General features: G+C 52.5%; 1 protein-coding gene across 9 annotated transcripts in view; it reads right to left on the reverse strand.

The window, feature by feature from the left end:
- Nucleotides 1-2,254: 2,254 nt before the first annotated feature.
- ARRB1 (arrestin beta 1) overlaps nt 2,255-15,661 on the reverse strand; it is a 78,527-nt gene continuing 65,120 nt past the window's right edge. For 5 of the 9 annotated variants that reach the window (XM_086340858.1, XM_086340860.1, XM_086340866.1 and 2 more), the window contains exons 11-16: nt 15,389-15,526; nt 14,151-14,234; nt 12,898-12,921; nt 10,645-10,715; nt 9,799-9,850; nt 2,255-8,483 (exon numbers count right to left, since the gene is read on the reverse strand). In XM_086340858.1, the coding sequence (XP_086196984.1) occupies nt 8,372-8,483; nt 9,799-9,850; nt 10,645-10,715; nt 12,898-12,921; nt 14,151-14,234; nt 15,389-15,526 (481 nt within the window). In that variant the 3' untranslated portion in view covers nt 2,255-8,371. The remainder of the gene's footprint in view (nt 8,484-9,798; nt 9,851-10,644; nt 10,716-12,897; nt 12,922-14,150; nt 14,235-15,388; nt 15,527-15,661) is intronic. The other 4 variants (XM_086340859.1, XM_086340862.1, XM_086340865.1 and 1 more) reach the window with 1 other exon arrangement.

Genomic DNA, 15,661 nt, shown 5'->3' on the forward strand with positions numbered 1-15,661 from the left:
ATACCGTAACAATATTGAGTTTTCTAATCCATGAACATAGTACATGCCTCTATCTGTTTAGGTCTTCTTTCTTTCATCAGTATTTGCTGCTTTACAGATGTACATAGAGATCATGCACATATTTTGCTACACTTACACCTAAGTATTTCCATTTTGGTGCCATTGTAGGTGGTGTTATCTTTTTATTTGGCATCGTCTTTTAAATTTCAAGATCCAGCTGTTTAATGTTACTATACAGAAGTACAATTGATTTTTGTATATTGAGCATGCATCCTCATTGAGGGCTTCCCAGGCAGTGCAGTGGTAAAGAATTTGCCTGCCAATGCAGGAGACTCAAGAGATGTGGGTTCGATCCCTGGGTTGGGAAGACCCCCTGGAAGAGGAAATAGCAACCTATTGGGAGTATTCTTGCCTGGAAAATTCCATGGACAGATGAGTCTGGTGGGCTATAGTCCAGGGGGTTGCAAAGAGTCAAACACGACTGAGCTACTGAGCACAGCACGTCCCCATTGATCATTCATCCTCTTTTTCTGGTTCTTCGTACGTTGAGTAATTTCAGATTGTATCCTGGATTCTGTGAATGTTATATGGTGTAGACTCTGGGTTAATGTTGAGTTTTTTTGTTGTTAAGAAGAAATCAATTAATTTAGTTTCAGACCCAAAGTTGTGTCTCACCTGTTGGTGGTGGTTCTAATTTCCACACAAATCCATAAAAGGGAAATTTAAACCATGCAGATTCCTTTTCCAAAGTTGTGCTCCCCTGGACCACCTGCCTGCTTTTGTTTGATTTTCAGAGTCATTAGGTAGCTGTGTTTTGTATTTTTGTCCAGAGTTTTTAAGTAATCAGTAGGAAAGATAGGTTCTAGTGGACTTTGTCTCGATCAGAATTTGAAACAACTATGCTGAAATTTTTAAAAAGCTAAGAGAAATGAAGTCTCAAAATGCCACGAAGACAGAGACAGCAGGAGAAAAGCTCAAAACTAAAGAGACAATAGTGAACACCTCTCCCCTGTTTAGGTTCCTGTTCAGGTGTCAGGGCTCCTAAATGGTGGTATCCAGGCCAATAGGGTTATTTCCATTTTTTCAATGAGAGGATTAAAGAGCTGGTCATTTGTCTATTTGGTCTCAGGTCTAATCGCCTGATTTTCCCTTGTTCTATATTGCAAGACATTGACCATTGCAGGCTACATTCCCCCAATTCTGTGAATATTAGCTTCTAATTAAGAGTCTGCCAATAGGAGTGCAGGAGAGAAGAAACCAGAGTATTTCTCCCACTCCCTCTGCTTTGGAAGCACCCCAGGAACAGAGGTCTTTCTTTTATGGTCTGGATTCACCAGATACCCTCTCCCTCCACATCCCTACTGGGCTTCCCTGGTCCTTGGCTCAGTACCACCACCTCCTCTCCCTGTCCTTCCACCCTACAGGTGGTAGTCATTTCCTGTGACACCTGGGTTGCCCTTTGCAACTCTTGCAACATTTTTATAACCAGTTTCTTTGTAAATACTGGCACAGGCTTTGTTTATCTGGACTTGGACTGACACAGTCCATGAGGGAGGGCAGAATCAAAGCTCTAGCTCCTGTCTCCTGACTCACATGTCAGTGTCTTTCCACCACCCTTCTCTAGCTGGAAGAGAGAGTCAGAGGAAATAGACCAGCTTCTGGCCAACCAGGAAGGCAATGCACTGATCTAAGCTGCACGTTATTTTATAGGAGTGTAAAAAAAAAATTGTTTCACATATATGACCAATTTCCTAGAAGACCTATCTTGTAATCCAGCAGCACCTTCCTTTCATATGAATACAGTATCCTGTCATTTAGGACTCTGAATCTTCCTCACCCATATCACCACTCCTCCATGAGTTCTTTTGAAACAGGCAGTGGGTAAGACATACAAAACCCAAGTGACCTTGGGGAGATCCAGCGGAGCAGAAGAGACCTCAATGAGAACCAGGCTGGGACTGGGGCAGGAGTCCAGCTGAAGAGGCCAGCAATGCCAAAGAGAAGATAGGATGGCTTTATCCTAGGAGCAAAGCAGGAGTCATGGGACCCAGCGGTGTCTGAGATGGGTCAGAGGTTTGGCAGCTCCCCCAGGCCCTAAGGCTGCTACGTGGCAGTGAGGGGAGGAGAAGCGATGAGGAGCCCGGTTGGAGTTGGAGCTAACACCTGACCCAGCCAGTCCAGGGCAGCCGGACAGCATTTTCTGGTCTATGTCCTGCCATGGGCTTATGAGATAGAAATAAAAGCACAGTCGGCATCTGTTACAAAAGACCTTTAATGGTCTCCTACTTATGGTTCTTTTGTTCATTTGTCCTGTTAAGAGTTGATAAACTGTAATAACTTATCTGACATAATACGGAATGCCACAGGTACAACAGATGAACCTGGAAGGTGGCCCAGGAATAAGAGTATCACGAAAGAATCATTTACAGAAGGACCACAGACCTGGAGACCAGTCTCAATCACTTGTCACTCCCCATGCCCCGGCTGAGCACCGGCTCCCACTGGGAAGGAAGAGGCAGCCCCCTCCCCCAGCAACTGTGGCTAGACCCCAACACTGAGCAGAGATGCGCCAGGAAGATGGCCATTCTACACGGATCCCAAGTGCTCTTGGATCTGCAGAGCAGGCCATGATGTATCCTGAGTTTGTGAGTCCCCCTTCATACCCACCTCTCCCACGACCCTTGCAGTAATCCCTTTGAGGCAGGCAAAGCCTGACACTGTCTCCACCTTACACAAGGGGGAACTGACGTCAGGACCTCAAGGGCACACTTGAACTGAACACAGAATAGCACTTGGCACTTTATCTCCCACGCCACGTGGCTTGCTGTGTCCTAAGTCTCACATGGGAATTCCCTGGGTGGGGGCCAGGCAGGATTCTGTGCCAAGGGCTGGTCCAGGTCTCCCCAAAGTGCCCACCTCTTAGTCAGCCCTGGTGAGGGACCTGGACAGAATGGCAGGCAAGTAAGAAAAGAATTCAGGGGATGGCAGGTGGAGGGACCAGCCTCTCTTCAGGGATTCGCCTGTAGCCCACACACTCAGTTGATTGCAAATGTGGGAACAGAATCCTATTAGAATTGCTTCAGGGAGATTTGCTGCTTAAAGGGCATCTGGAGGAACTCTGCCTTCATAGGAGGGACTTTGGTCATAAAGTCTCCCTCAACATTTCTTTTTTGAAATCTGGACTTTTCTCCATCTGGCTGTATATTAAAGAGGAACCCAACTCTATTTTCTCGTCCTATCACACTGCTCCTTTGTCATCTCATGGCCCCAGGTCAGGAAAGTCAGGTGTCACACTGGGGCACAGACACAAGTCCTGGGGTGGGGCTGGGCCTCTTTGCTTCATTCACGGTCCCCCATACTGCCTGGGCCAATATCAGGGACAAGACCCATCCTCACAGCACCAGGTCCCCGCCCAAGTCAAACCCAGGCCAGAGCTTCAGTGGGGGTGAGCTACAAAACCATCAAATGTTTGCGTGTTTACTTGTATGTGTGTGTGTGTGAATAAGCAAATGTTTGGGCCTGGGTCTGTGATGCAAGTTCCAATACGAAGATACTTTTTATTGGAATGCTAGGGCCATTCCAACATGAAAAGCAAGAATAGAACCTGTGCTTGCTGGTCTAGGATCAAACCTCAGAATGGTGGTTTGAAGTCCTTTTTCAAGAGAAGTTTGAAGGTGAAACCTTGATAGGCAAGACAGATAAAAGAAGAGTTGTTCTGGTGGAAGTAGGAATGATGGGGTGGGGAGGGCTGGAGACATAGCCTTTGCCTCCACCCCATCGTCCCACCTTAGCAGCCCCTGACAAAGCTCTGTGGAATACAGGGGTTCCACAGCACTTGGTTAGAAAACAAGTGTTTCAGAGTCTATGGATTGTGGGTCCTGGGGACCTGTGCTTTGACTTCCCTTTTGGGGTGAAGAGTTGGAAGAGAGTGATGGGTGGTGGAGGGGGAGAATGTTCCCCCTTCAATGGGCCTCTCCCTGGAGCCACTGTGCAGGGAGCCTGCAGGGGAGTGGTAGAGGTGGGGATCCTGCTCCAGTTAGGCATTTCAGTCCTGGAAGGAGGACAAAAGTGGCGGAGCTGCCTGGGCCAGGAGAACAAATTGCCAGGCCCAAGGCAGGCTTACGTGTGAGGGTGGGGAGAGTCTGTTTTGGTCCATGTTGACTTTAAAAACATCAGAACGATTACAGGCCTATGTCCAAGGGACCCTAGGAGAGTTCAAGACTGGAGCCTAATGCCTTCCTCCAGGATGGGTGGAGGATGCTCAGTCCCCAGTCGCTGGCAGGAGGGAAGCTGCCTCTGTGGGCTGCTGACACCACCAGGGATGAGTCAGCGGGGACTCTGATCTCACAGTAAAGAGGCCTGGGCTTTCCTCGAGCCCAAATCCCTCCCATGTGTCACCAAGAAGTGACAGTTGGCAGCTCTGGTTGATCCTGGAGGGGGCCTGACACTTTGAAGGGGCAGGCAATTTCTATTCCACCTCACCCTTGGGGTTCTTCAGCAGGGTAGTGGGGGGTTCGGCCCCGCTAGGTCTGGGGGCTGGAGGCTCTTCCTAACCTGGGATCAGATCCAAGCCTTCCTGGCCTCTGACACCAAGATGCACCCAGCTCCCCAATCACTGACACCATCCACGTGTCTCTGTTTTGGTTGCTGGGATCACGGCCTCGGTGGGGGAGGCATTCCTGAACAGTGTCTGAATTTCCTTCTCAGCTGGATCATCAAAGCCAAACTGGCCTCCTCTCATTCTGGTTGACCTCTGCCTAAGTGAGACTGGAGCAAGAGATGGAGGAGGTGGGTGGGAGGGCTCAACTGGCAGCACACTTCTTGTGTGACCCTGGGCTGCTCCCGCACAGTGGCAGGGCCGTGGCCTGAGCAGCCATTTGCAAATTACAGAGCTGATTTTCATCTCCTTTGGGCCTTACAAGTCCCTTGAGTTGCGTGGGAAAGAAATGACTGTCCCATTTTCAGTTACAGAAACCAAGCCCAGGGGGTTGAATGAGATATTCAAGGCTCCTCGGCTGCAGGGCAACAGCCAGTGGGGAGAGGCATCGTGGACTTCTGGGCCAGGGTACTCTTCACTGCACCATGTGGGACCAGCTTGTCAGTAATTCCCCCAGCTGAACCAAGACCCAAGTGAGCTCACCTTGCTGGTCTGGGCTCTGAGACCGAGGAGGCTGGTGGAGTCCAGCCAGATCTCAGTCCTTATCTTCACAAGGACTGTACTCCTCTCTTGTTTGGGAAGGTGAGGAAGTCCAGCTGGCTCTCTGCCTGTAAACTTTCACCCGGGCCATGCTCTTCCTTCCTGCCCAGACTGCTATCTACATGCCACCCACTGCAAAATCTCAGTGTGGAGAGATGTGGTCAGCACAGGCCACAAATGTGTGGACAGAGAGAGCAGGACTGTGGGCTGGTGCCTGGAGCCGAGTGGGGCTCCCCACCCCCAGTGTCACTCCAGGGGTTCACCGGGACAGGCTGACTCCAGATGGAGAGGGGCCCTGCAGAGAAGGGGCTGCAGGACGGGGTGGGGTCTGGAGCCAACCAGAGGCTTGGAAAGATAATCTGGGCCTTTCTCAGGAAGAAGCCTGAGTGTTCACTGTGCTGCCATGCATGGCTATGCAGGAGGGCACTCAGCCCAGGGACATGTGGGGCTGAACTCCAGCCTGTGACCACTTGGGAAGCTGTGCATTCCTAAGTGGGTTGAATCCACCTGGAAGAGGCACTGTTTCTAACTCACATCAAGGCACTGTACGGGCTAGCAGCAACCATGGAGCCCTGAATGCAATGGCCCCTCATTACTTCCCCTATAACTCTCCCTTGATCACTTTGTGAGGACAGGGGCTGGGACTGACCCAGCTCTGTGTCTCCAGCGCTTAGCACCAAGTGGAGAAGTTATCAACCAAGCACGGTTAAGCCAAATGAACTTGACTACTGCTCATCTGTAGTCCTGGGCCCAAAGAAGAAATAGAAGGTTAAATAGGCCCATGATGCTTTTTGCAGCTGGAAAATTTCAGTTCAGCACTGTGATAAACCCAAAATGGTCAGTGTGATTTTGAGGTGGAAGGAAATTAAGAAACCAGCCTGACAAAGCTTTTGTGTGACTGCATTAGTGACATGGAGAGAGGTCTATTTGTAGGTAAGGGATCACCACAAATCCTAAAGGGTCTTGTACCAGCCCCAAAGGTTCCAGAAGACAACCCTGAAGAGCGTATGCTGGCCATACCTTGTTCCAACAATTCATTAACTCTCCAGCTGCCCAATGAGGTACAAACTGTCCAGCAAGCTCTAGGAGGGACTGGATGCAGCTGGGACCCTAGAATTGACTGGGGGAGTACGACTATCCCAAGCTGACTTGTTTCTGACCTGGAGTGGGGGTCCCTGGAGTGAGATTCAGCAGGGAAGAGCTGGGGTGCAGTGCCAGGCATATGAACTGGGTAATTTCACCATGGAAAATGGTTGCAAAGTCCATCCCAGGAGGGGCTGAACTGAAGAGCTGAGATCCAACTTGTATAATAAAACTTGGCCATCTCCCTTTTCACAAGTATGGGACACGGACAGAAAGGAGGAAGAGATCCCCTTGCCCTGCTAATCAATACATCTGCTTGGGTATGAGGCAAACTTCAGGATATCCAAAGAGGGTGTGAAGTAGTGCAGGGCCTCTCACAAGCTCTCTTCCCCTCCCCCTGCCACGCCTCAGCAAATACAAACAAATACAAATACCTTCTGTAATACTTGATCCCTAGGGCCAAGTAGCTCATGCTAACTACAGCCACAGCTTGCCATCAGGCAACCCCCACCCTGGCCCAGCCCAGGGACCTTAGAAGGGCTCTTCTGAGGCCTGGAGTGGGTGTAGGGTGGTGTGCTAGGTGCCCTCTATTGCCCTGCCAGCTCTGGGGTTCAGTGAATCATAGTTGGTGGCAGACAGACCAGAATCAGTGGTTCTGGCTCCACCCACCAGACCAGAAACTCTGATGTTCACAAATTCTTGGAGGCAGAGCTGGGAGGGCCCTTTGTGATCACCTGGTCGAACCCCTTGGTTTTCTAGGTGAAGTACTTGAGGCCCAGAGATGGAAAGGAACTTGCCCAAAGTCACACGGCAATGAGCATCAAAGGTCAGAGAAACAGATAACTTTTAACACTTTCTGCCTTGTTGTCTGCCTGCCCTGTTGCCCTGGAAGTATGCCCATGTCCTAATCACAGCAACAGCAGCGCATGGGTACTGCACACCCATGAAACCAGGAACCACTGTGTGTGTGTGTGTTGGGGGGGTGGTCATCAGCTCCCCAAGGAAACAAAGGAGTCCCCCTTCCTTTTAGGTAAGGACAACTCAGTGGACCTTGCCACCTTCTATGGAAGGATCCCCTTTGACTGTGGACACAGTGGTCTCAGGGGCTCTCTTCAAGCCCAGCCCTGGAGATCTGCAAGGGCAGGAAGACATTGGTGGCCTCAGTCATTCTGGCCCTTCAGCCTTGCTTCCCACCAGATCGCTGATCCCTCTTAAGGAAGGGGGCCGGGCAGACTCTCACCTTCCCACCCCACCCCCATCTCAGAGTCACCCTTCAGAACACCTCCTCAAGACCGTGGTGTTTTCCGAAGGCCCCTCCCTTCTCTCTGTCACACTCTGTGCGTATCTGTGGATGACACATACACAAGATACAAGGCAGCTAGGATATTACATCCTGATGGCACTGAAATAGACTTGGGCTACTTCACATGACTTGCCTTAGACTAGGTAACTGCTGGTAAGAAAGTCAGCCCAACTGCTTTGCTCCATTCCTGGGGTCTACAAACCTTCACCAAGGTCACTGTCAGCCACAGAGGAACAGGGGGCAGGGACGAGGGAGGAAGAAGACAGCTGTTTGGTAGGTCTGAACTTCGAGCAAATCTGTGTGGACAATCTATCCATGGGTCTGTCCCCTCCCAGCCAGAGGAGGGTGGCCTTCAAAGCGGTCATGTTTTAGCTGCCAGAACTGTATTCATCACCTGGGACAGTGGCCACATCCTCTCACGCGTCTTGAGCCCCCATCCCCACCTCGCCAAGCCCTTGTGCCCCATCTTCCCCTTTCTGCTCCCCATCCCGAGTCAAATCCGAAGGCCAGAGCTGTGCTGGCCTGTCTGGGGGTCAATAGGAAAAGAGGGGGAATGGAGAAGTGATGCAGTGAGAGGGTGAGGGTGCTGCCTGTGGCCCTGTTGGCATGGTGATGGGGGCCAATCCTGAGGCCAGGGGTTCGCCACCGTGACCTGGAAGACCGCTGGGGCCCCCTGGTAGAAACTGGAAGAACAAAGGGGAGGGGGAGCCAGGACAGGAAGAAGACGAACAAGCATCCTAGTGCATGAGAGTGGACCTGGAGCTGCCCGGAGGGAGGGCGGCCCCAGTCTATCTGTCGTTGAGCCGCGGAGAGCCGGTACCATCCTCCTCTTCCTCCTTGTCATCCTTCATGCCTTTTAGTCTCTGGCGGGCAAAGTCCTCAAACACAATGTCGTCATCGCTGGTGGGAAAGACAAGGAAAACAGGCATGTTTGCAGGGCAGGGAGAGGAAGCTTATCCAGAGGGGTCAGAGGGCCTGCACAGCCCGGCGGGACCCAGAGGCTGTCCTCCGGGACTGGTCTTGGATAGAAAGGCCTGCCAGGCCAGCACATCTGGATGCCCATCAACGACAGTGGGACCAGCCAGTTGCAGAAATACCAGAGGGAGGCATGAGTTTGCTAAGGGCTGGAAATCGACCCAGCTTGAGAAGCTGGGGTTCAGGCACACATCAAATTGTGGGTGGGGGCGGGGAGTGAGGCAGGGTTAGGGCCAGAGGAGGAACTTATTCCACAAAGAGGCCAGGCCGACAGCGGTTTCACAGCATATTCTGAGTTCCCCAAGAACGGGCCCAGGAAACCCCATCCACCCCCACCCGAAGAACTACCCTCAGGAAGCATTCCTGTTTTCTGAGAAAACCCCAAAGGCCCTTTCTCCAGGGAAATGTCAGCTCACATTCTACCCTGAGGGATCTTGGATATACAGGGCCTGTGGGGGCTGGGGTGGGGGCTAGGCAAAGCCCAATAGGGGTGGGGAGCAGAAAAAATGTGAGTGGAGAAAGAGGGTGCCTGAGAGGGGTTCCAGGGCTAAGGGCTGCCTCTAAGAACAGTGAGCTCCCTTCTACTAATAAAATATGTCTACGTGGGCCCACTCTCCAGGCCCCAGCCCCACAGAATTCAGCCAACTGCACAGGGTATCCTCCATGGGGTGACTTAAGACCCGACACATCTCCTGGAGGACAAAGGAAGCATAGATTTGGAGCTGGAGCGAGAAAGCTGCTCGGCCCTGGAGGTGGTTCACGTCTGCCCAGGTCCTCCCCTCTGGCCACTGTCCTGTGAGGTGACAGCCTTTGACCACAGGGCCATCCATACTGGTCCTCGTGAGTCAGAAACAACAAGATCCCCAGAACCTTCCCCACCCCACAGCCTGATTCCACTGGCTGGACACCAGCCAAGCAGGAGGGTCCCAGCCCAGGGCCACAAACCAGCCCTGTGACAGCCGACCAGGTGCTGTGGATGGACGAACGGACTGACGGACGTGCAAGGACGAGGGAGGAAGACAGACCCCACCAAGGCAGGAGGAAGAGGAACAGGCACCGAGGGTCCTTCAAGTCACATGCAGGCAAGCGGGTTGCTGAAGAGGCGAGCAGAGGCGGCTCTCAGCAGACGGGTTAGACTGGTGCTCCTCGGGGTTAATTAGCATAAATGCAAATAACCAGGTAGCCCCGCCCACCGCCCAAGGCCCGCCCCGCCCATGTCTGCAGGCAGGGTTCTGCTTACTTGGTGTCAAGTTCTATGAGATTGGTATCTACTGGCGTCTCGTGCTCTGGAACTAAACACAGGGCAGATGACCGCCCACGGGTTACTGGCGAGTGGGTGAGGGGGCAGGTGGGCACAGGTCCTCACCCCGGGACAACTAAGCTAAGGTAGGGGAGGGAAAGGAGAAAGGGGGAGTGAGGAAGCCAGGGCTGGTCCCTGGTCTCAGAAACACCTCAAATCAGCTAAAATGAAGGGAGGAGGGTCCAGGGAGAGCCAAGGAGGGCCAGGGAGCAGCACCAGGGGAACAGAAAAATCTCTGGACCCTGCTCTTTTTGGCATGTCTCCAACACAACTTAGATTCATTTGTTGCATGCCTCACTCACTAACTCTAATATAACTATTTATTCACATTTTCACATCTCTGAACTTGCGGTATGTTTTACAGTCATTAGCATTTCATAGTTTAATTATGGGGACATTTTTCTTTCTTTGTAGTACGTGCTACAATGTCTCTTTTGACTGAAACAGTCTTAGGTTTAATGAAATACGACCAATCTGGTATCACTTGGAAATATCACTGGGATGGTGTGCCCAGATATCATCCTATCTATGCAGACCCTTCAACTGTGCCTGGATTCGAGACAAGGGCTCCTGGCATGGCCCTTCCCACCACCCTCACCACCCCCAGCCCACAGAGAACAGAGCCAGACCTTTCTGTCTACTGGGGAGTCAGATGCAAATAGGAGTGTGGGCCTAAAAAAGATCCTGTGAACTGGGGAAGAGGGGTGACCCTGGGCTGAAGGCTAACTCAGTGCAAGGTGGGGTGACAGGGAAACCCTATCCCAGGAACCCACAGATTCTGCTTACCTTCCCGATGTGGGGGTTCCTCTTTGGGCTTGGGGTGCATTAGGGTGAAAGGCAGTTCCACGGCCACATCACTGAAAGAGACCCAGACAGGTTGAGCCTTGAGCCCAATCCCAGACTCAAGGCCAGACTCAATGCCCCATCAGTCTGAGGACTGGGAAAGGTTCTGTGATCAGAGGAGGTAGCTCTGGACCAAGAGGCAGGAAATCTGGCCCCAAGCCCCAGTCCCACCACTCTCTGAGCATCAGCCTATCTGGGATAATGGAAACTTCCCCTTTCCTGAGAAGGCTCCTTGAATTTCCATAAGCTAGGAGGTGGCACGGGGCAGTGAGCATGCATCTTGCTTACCGGGTGGCTCCAGAGGGGCCCCAAGATCCTGTGGACCTCCAACGGTCACATCCCAGCCTCCTCTGCCACTGCCCTTCCCAACTTCCTGACTGAAACTCCTCCCACCCTCACTCTCCTCTCTCTCAACATCTCCAGGGGGCTCCTATGAAAGCTCCCAGGTGGCCCGAGCCCCCTGCAATCTAGATGATGCACTGCTGAGGTCAGTTTAATCAAATTCAAGCTGGATGGGACCCTGGTCTCAGTTGTCTACAGAGCTGTCTACACTGTGCTCAGAGCCTTGAAGCCCTATGGGGGTGGAAGGATGGGCGAGGTGGTGCTACTGGCTAGAGCTTCTGACCAGGCTTCTCTGCCCTTGGCCCTGATTGACAGAATAATAACAAGAACACACACTGACAGGGTGCTGACTCTACACCAAGCAGTACTCTAGAATCACTCTTTTTAATATTTACAACAACCCTACTATTATACCCAATGTACAGATTGGGAAACTGAGACCAAGGAGAAAACGTATCTTGTCCAAGGCTCTACAGCTATTAAAAGAAAGTGACAGGCTGAGGATTCTGACTCCCTAATTCACACCCTTAACCCTGTGTGATAACAACTCGGAATTGAGAAGGTGATTCCACCCACCCTCTCTCTCCACTCTGGACAAAAGCAGGCTGGAAAGCTCCTCTACTCTGCAGGGGAGTGTCACCCTACAAATCCCTGTCAACCTTGAGCCCCTCCAGGCACATCACCTTCCTGACTTTGCTGCCAGGGCCGGGTTGAGGGAAGGATGGGGCAGGGGATGAAGTGGTCAGGGGAACCAACTATGCAACCAGGAAGGGATGCTCCCCTGACCCCTCTATTCACTGACGAGCAGTTTACATCTTTAAGTCTCACTGAGCTCACCTAGAAAACAGTGCTAACTCTACTCACCTTCTAGAACCACTTCCAGGAGGTAATGTAGGTAAAAAGGCTTGGTTAAACTGTGAGGCTTGTGCCTGCCAGAATCATGACTTCCCCTCAACAGGGACATGGAGGTTTCATAAAGCTATTGAAACAATGTGGCTTTTTTGTTTGACTTTGGTTTTGTTTTTTGCTTTTTTTTTTTTTGCTTCCAAAGAGGACAGCTTCTTCAGTTCACTTAGGAAACTGAGCTATCAGAATGGAAGCTGGTGGAAGACTGAGACCGCCATCCAGAATATGGATGGAAGAATGTGGACCTTAACCTTCCTTCCACCAGGTGACAAGCAATCATGGGCAGGGAATGTGTCTGGTTCCTCTCTGGGACCTCAGTCTCCCTCACAAGGCTGGGCTCAAGCCTGGGTTCAAGAACTCCTTACTGAATTAGATTGAATCAACTTGAATTGAATTAATTTCACTTCTCCTAACGGACTAAGGTTTCTTGGGATGAGCAATATTAGCTTCCTGGGACAGGAGGAAGCAAAACCACTGGGTTTGGGGCACATGAATTTGTGGAAAATGCACGTGGATCCAGCTGGTTCCAAGGAGTCTGTCTACAGAAGCAGAGCTCCTCAGGACTTCTTAGTAACACTCAGCCAGCAGTTAGTTCTCATTCATGTAGAAGGGTTTGAAAGCCACAAAGCCTAAGTTTATCCAAAACATCCTGTAAAACAGACTGATTGGGGGCCAGTCCCCAGATCACTGAAGCCCATGTTGCTGTCTGCAAAGGTCCTTGTCACTTGGGTGGGATGGAAGAGCAGGGCAAGGTTTGAAAGGAGAAACCGCACCTCCCCAGCCCCTCCGGAGACAGTCCTAGTCCCCGCACATGCCTGAGCCTGGCAATCAAAAACCTGAGTGCTAAGAGTCCTTCCTACCCAGGGCCCGTGGCTCTGGACGGTCAGGACAATGGTCTCTGGGCCCTTCAGGAAGGTGGGTTGATTAGGTTGAAGGGAGGGGCTTTACCTGGATGCAAGATCTCCCAACAGGCTGGGTGGGTCAGAGGAGGCGGAAGAAGTGGTCAGGAGAGAGTTCAGAGAGGAAGAAAACAGAAAGCACGTTCATTCACCACACTTAGGGGTAGGTTAGACCCGGGGACACACTCCTCCCACCCCAGGTGTAACCGCTCATCAGGGATATATGGAAGTGGTGTGAGCCCTGCCAGGGGGACTGAAACCAGGCCCAGTTCAGCCAAACTCCCTGCGAGGGCAGCCCCAGGGTCCTCTTCTGTAAAGGAGACACACAAGTTCAGCCCTGTGCTGCCAGCCCTGGGGAAGCTGGGGCTATCCAATAGCAGAAGGAAGTACTTCAGGATGCCCTGAGGATGCCTCAAGAAGGAGCCTGAGGCACAAGACCCACAGGGTCTTGCAAGGGTCAGAGGACACAGGATTTGAGATCTGTGATTCTGAGATGTCCTATAATACATGGCCAGTATTATACACCACCACCACAGGAGGCATTATTCTAAAAATAAAGGAGACTTGATGTCTAATGCTATTAGCTTTCCAATCTTTTCAAAGAAATTTATGAATTAAAAAAAAATCCCTCTGACAAATTAGAAATCCTAATTCTAGATTTATAACAACCTGTTGGCTTAGTATATCGGGAAAAGTGTGAGTTCTTTCTGGGCTTCCACCCGACTCTGCTCTGGATCAGGGAATATGTTTGGTTTACTGTCGTTACCCCAGCACCCAGCCTGTGACCTGAGATTAGAGAAGGAGATTTCGGGAAATGTGTGGGGAACTGTTTTGGCCTCTGTTTCCCCATCTGTTAAGTGGGACAGTCAGAGCACCCTCAATCCAGCTCTGGGATTCTGAGCTCCTTGAGCCACTTCCCCAGCAGATCAGCCTGGGCATAAGTGGGGGTATGGTGGGTGCTGTGCCCTGAGATGTGATGAGGGGCACAGCACCCCTTGGAAACCCCACAGCACAGACTCTTAGGAAGTTCCCGCCACCTCCCATGTGCCCAGACCAGGGACAGGGAAGAGGAGGAGGAGGTAAAAGAAAAGGAAGAAGAAAAGGGGGAGGGGAGAAAGAGGGGAGGAAAAGAGAGGGGCTGAAAGCCTCTGAAACAGGAGAGGGAAAAGGGTGGAGGAGAAGAAAGAGGAACAAGACAAGATCCAGCAAGTAGGCAGAATGGGGCACTGGGTGTGGCCGTCAGGGACCTTCCTGCCCACCCTCTGGGGGCTGAGCTGGGCTGGGCTGGGCTGGAGCACTCACCCGCCACGAGACACCACCAGCTTCACTTTCACTTTGTAGGAAACAATGATGCCCAGGATCTCCCGGTTGGCTCCTTCCCTCAACCTGCAAGGCGACATAGGGAAGCCAGTTCATGGGTCTTGTGAGACACGGCAGGATGGGCTGCGCCAGGGCAGCACCGTAGGTCCCCTCCTGACCACTCAGCCACCAGGTGCAGGCGGAGCCCGGTGTGTGAGAAAGACGAGGTCTTCCCTTGGGGAGCAAGAGCTCAGAGCACTGGGCCCCAGGTCTGACTGTGCTGCCCTGGGAACCAGCTCCTTCCCGCCCAGAGCCCAAGTCCCAGCAAGGAGGTAAGGGGTGGGCTCTTCCTGCTGGGTGGCTTCCCTTTCTCTTGCTGCTGGCAGAGAGGAGGGGGCAGTGGGCAGGGGAAGGGAGGTGCTGCAGAGGTGGGTCAGGCCCCAGGAAGGGCCAGACCTCAGCAGGTAGGGCAAGAGGGGTCCTCATACCCCCCGGTTTCCATTAGAGCAGGGTAGCCTCAGAGAGGCAGTGGTGACCTTGGGGTAAGATCCCTGGGATCCCTTCCTTCCAAGACACCTCCACATGTGGTTGAGCCCAGCTCACCACCCTCATCTCTCTGGACTCCCAGACCCCGTCCTCATTCATCCTCTCCTCCCAGGACCCTTCCAGAAGCCCCTCCCACCCTTCCTTCCTTCTTTCCATCCTTCCTTCCAGCCTTGCTCTGCCTCAGGGATGCACTCTATCCAGCTGAAGACACAACCAGGTCAGGAGCTGCTGCCTCCTGCACAAAGCCTCTCCATGTCACCCTCCCCTGGGCAAGGCACTGACTAAGGGAGCCTGGTGGAGTGGTCCATCGTGTTCTCTGGGCACCCCTGGAGAGGGGTGGGATCAGGTGACAGCTTCCCTGGCAGTTCAAGCTCATGAGGACGGGCCCTTGACAATGGTCGGGGAGAGGGTAGCCTGAGCCTGTGCTGGCCCTGCTGGGACCAAGGTGGGTGTGGATCCATCTGGGGGAGGATGGTAAAGAATCTGCCTCCAATGCAGAAGACCCAGCTTCGATCCCTGGGTGGGGAAGATCCCCTGGAGGAGGGCACGACAACCCATTCCAGTGTTCTTGCCTGGAGAATCCCACAGACAGAGGAGCCTGGCAGGCTGCAGTCCATGGGGTCACAAAGAGTCAGACACGACTGAGCGACTAACACACAGTGGGGAGCCTGGGACCAGGGAGGGTGGGTCCTCACAGGGTGCTGGAGGCCAGGTTCGTGTCCTCGTGTTTGAGCTTCCCGTCCAGGGCGAGGCCCCGCTTCTCTCGATTGTTGGCCAGGAAGGGGGTCAGCGTGTAGACCTTGCAGAACGTAGAGCTGGGTGCCACTGTGTCACTGGAAAGAAGGGAGACTAGTGTGGAGATGCCCCCAGAGCCAACCCCAGCCTCACCCCCAGCCCACCCAGGACACAGAGCCCTGCTCTAGCCTCCCTCTCCTGTGAAGGGCCCACCTTTAGGCCCAGCTCTGCAG

The sequence above is a fragment of the Bos grunniens genome, chromosome 15 (genome assembly GCF_055505025.1).
Source record: "Bos grunniens cultivar Pamir isolate PY7600 chromosome 15, Bosgru_T2T1.0, whole genome shotgun sequence".
Taxonomy (NCBI): Eukaryota; Metazoa; Chordata; class Mammalia; order Artiodactyla; family Bovidae; genus Bos; species Bos grunniens.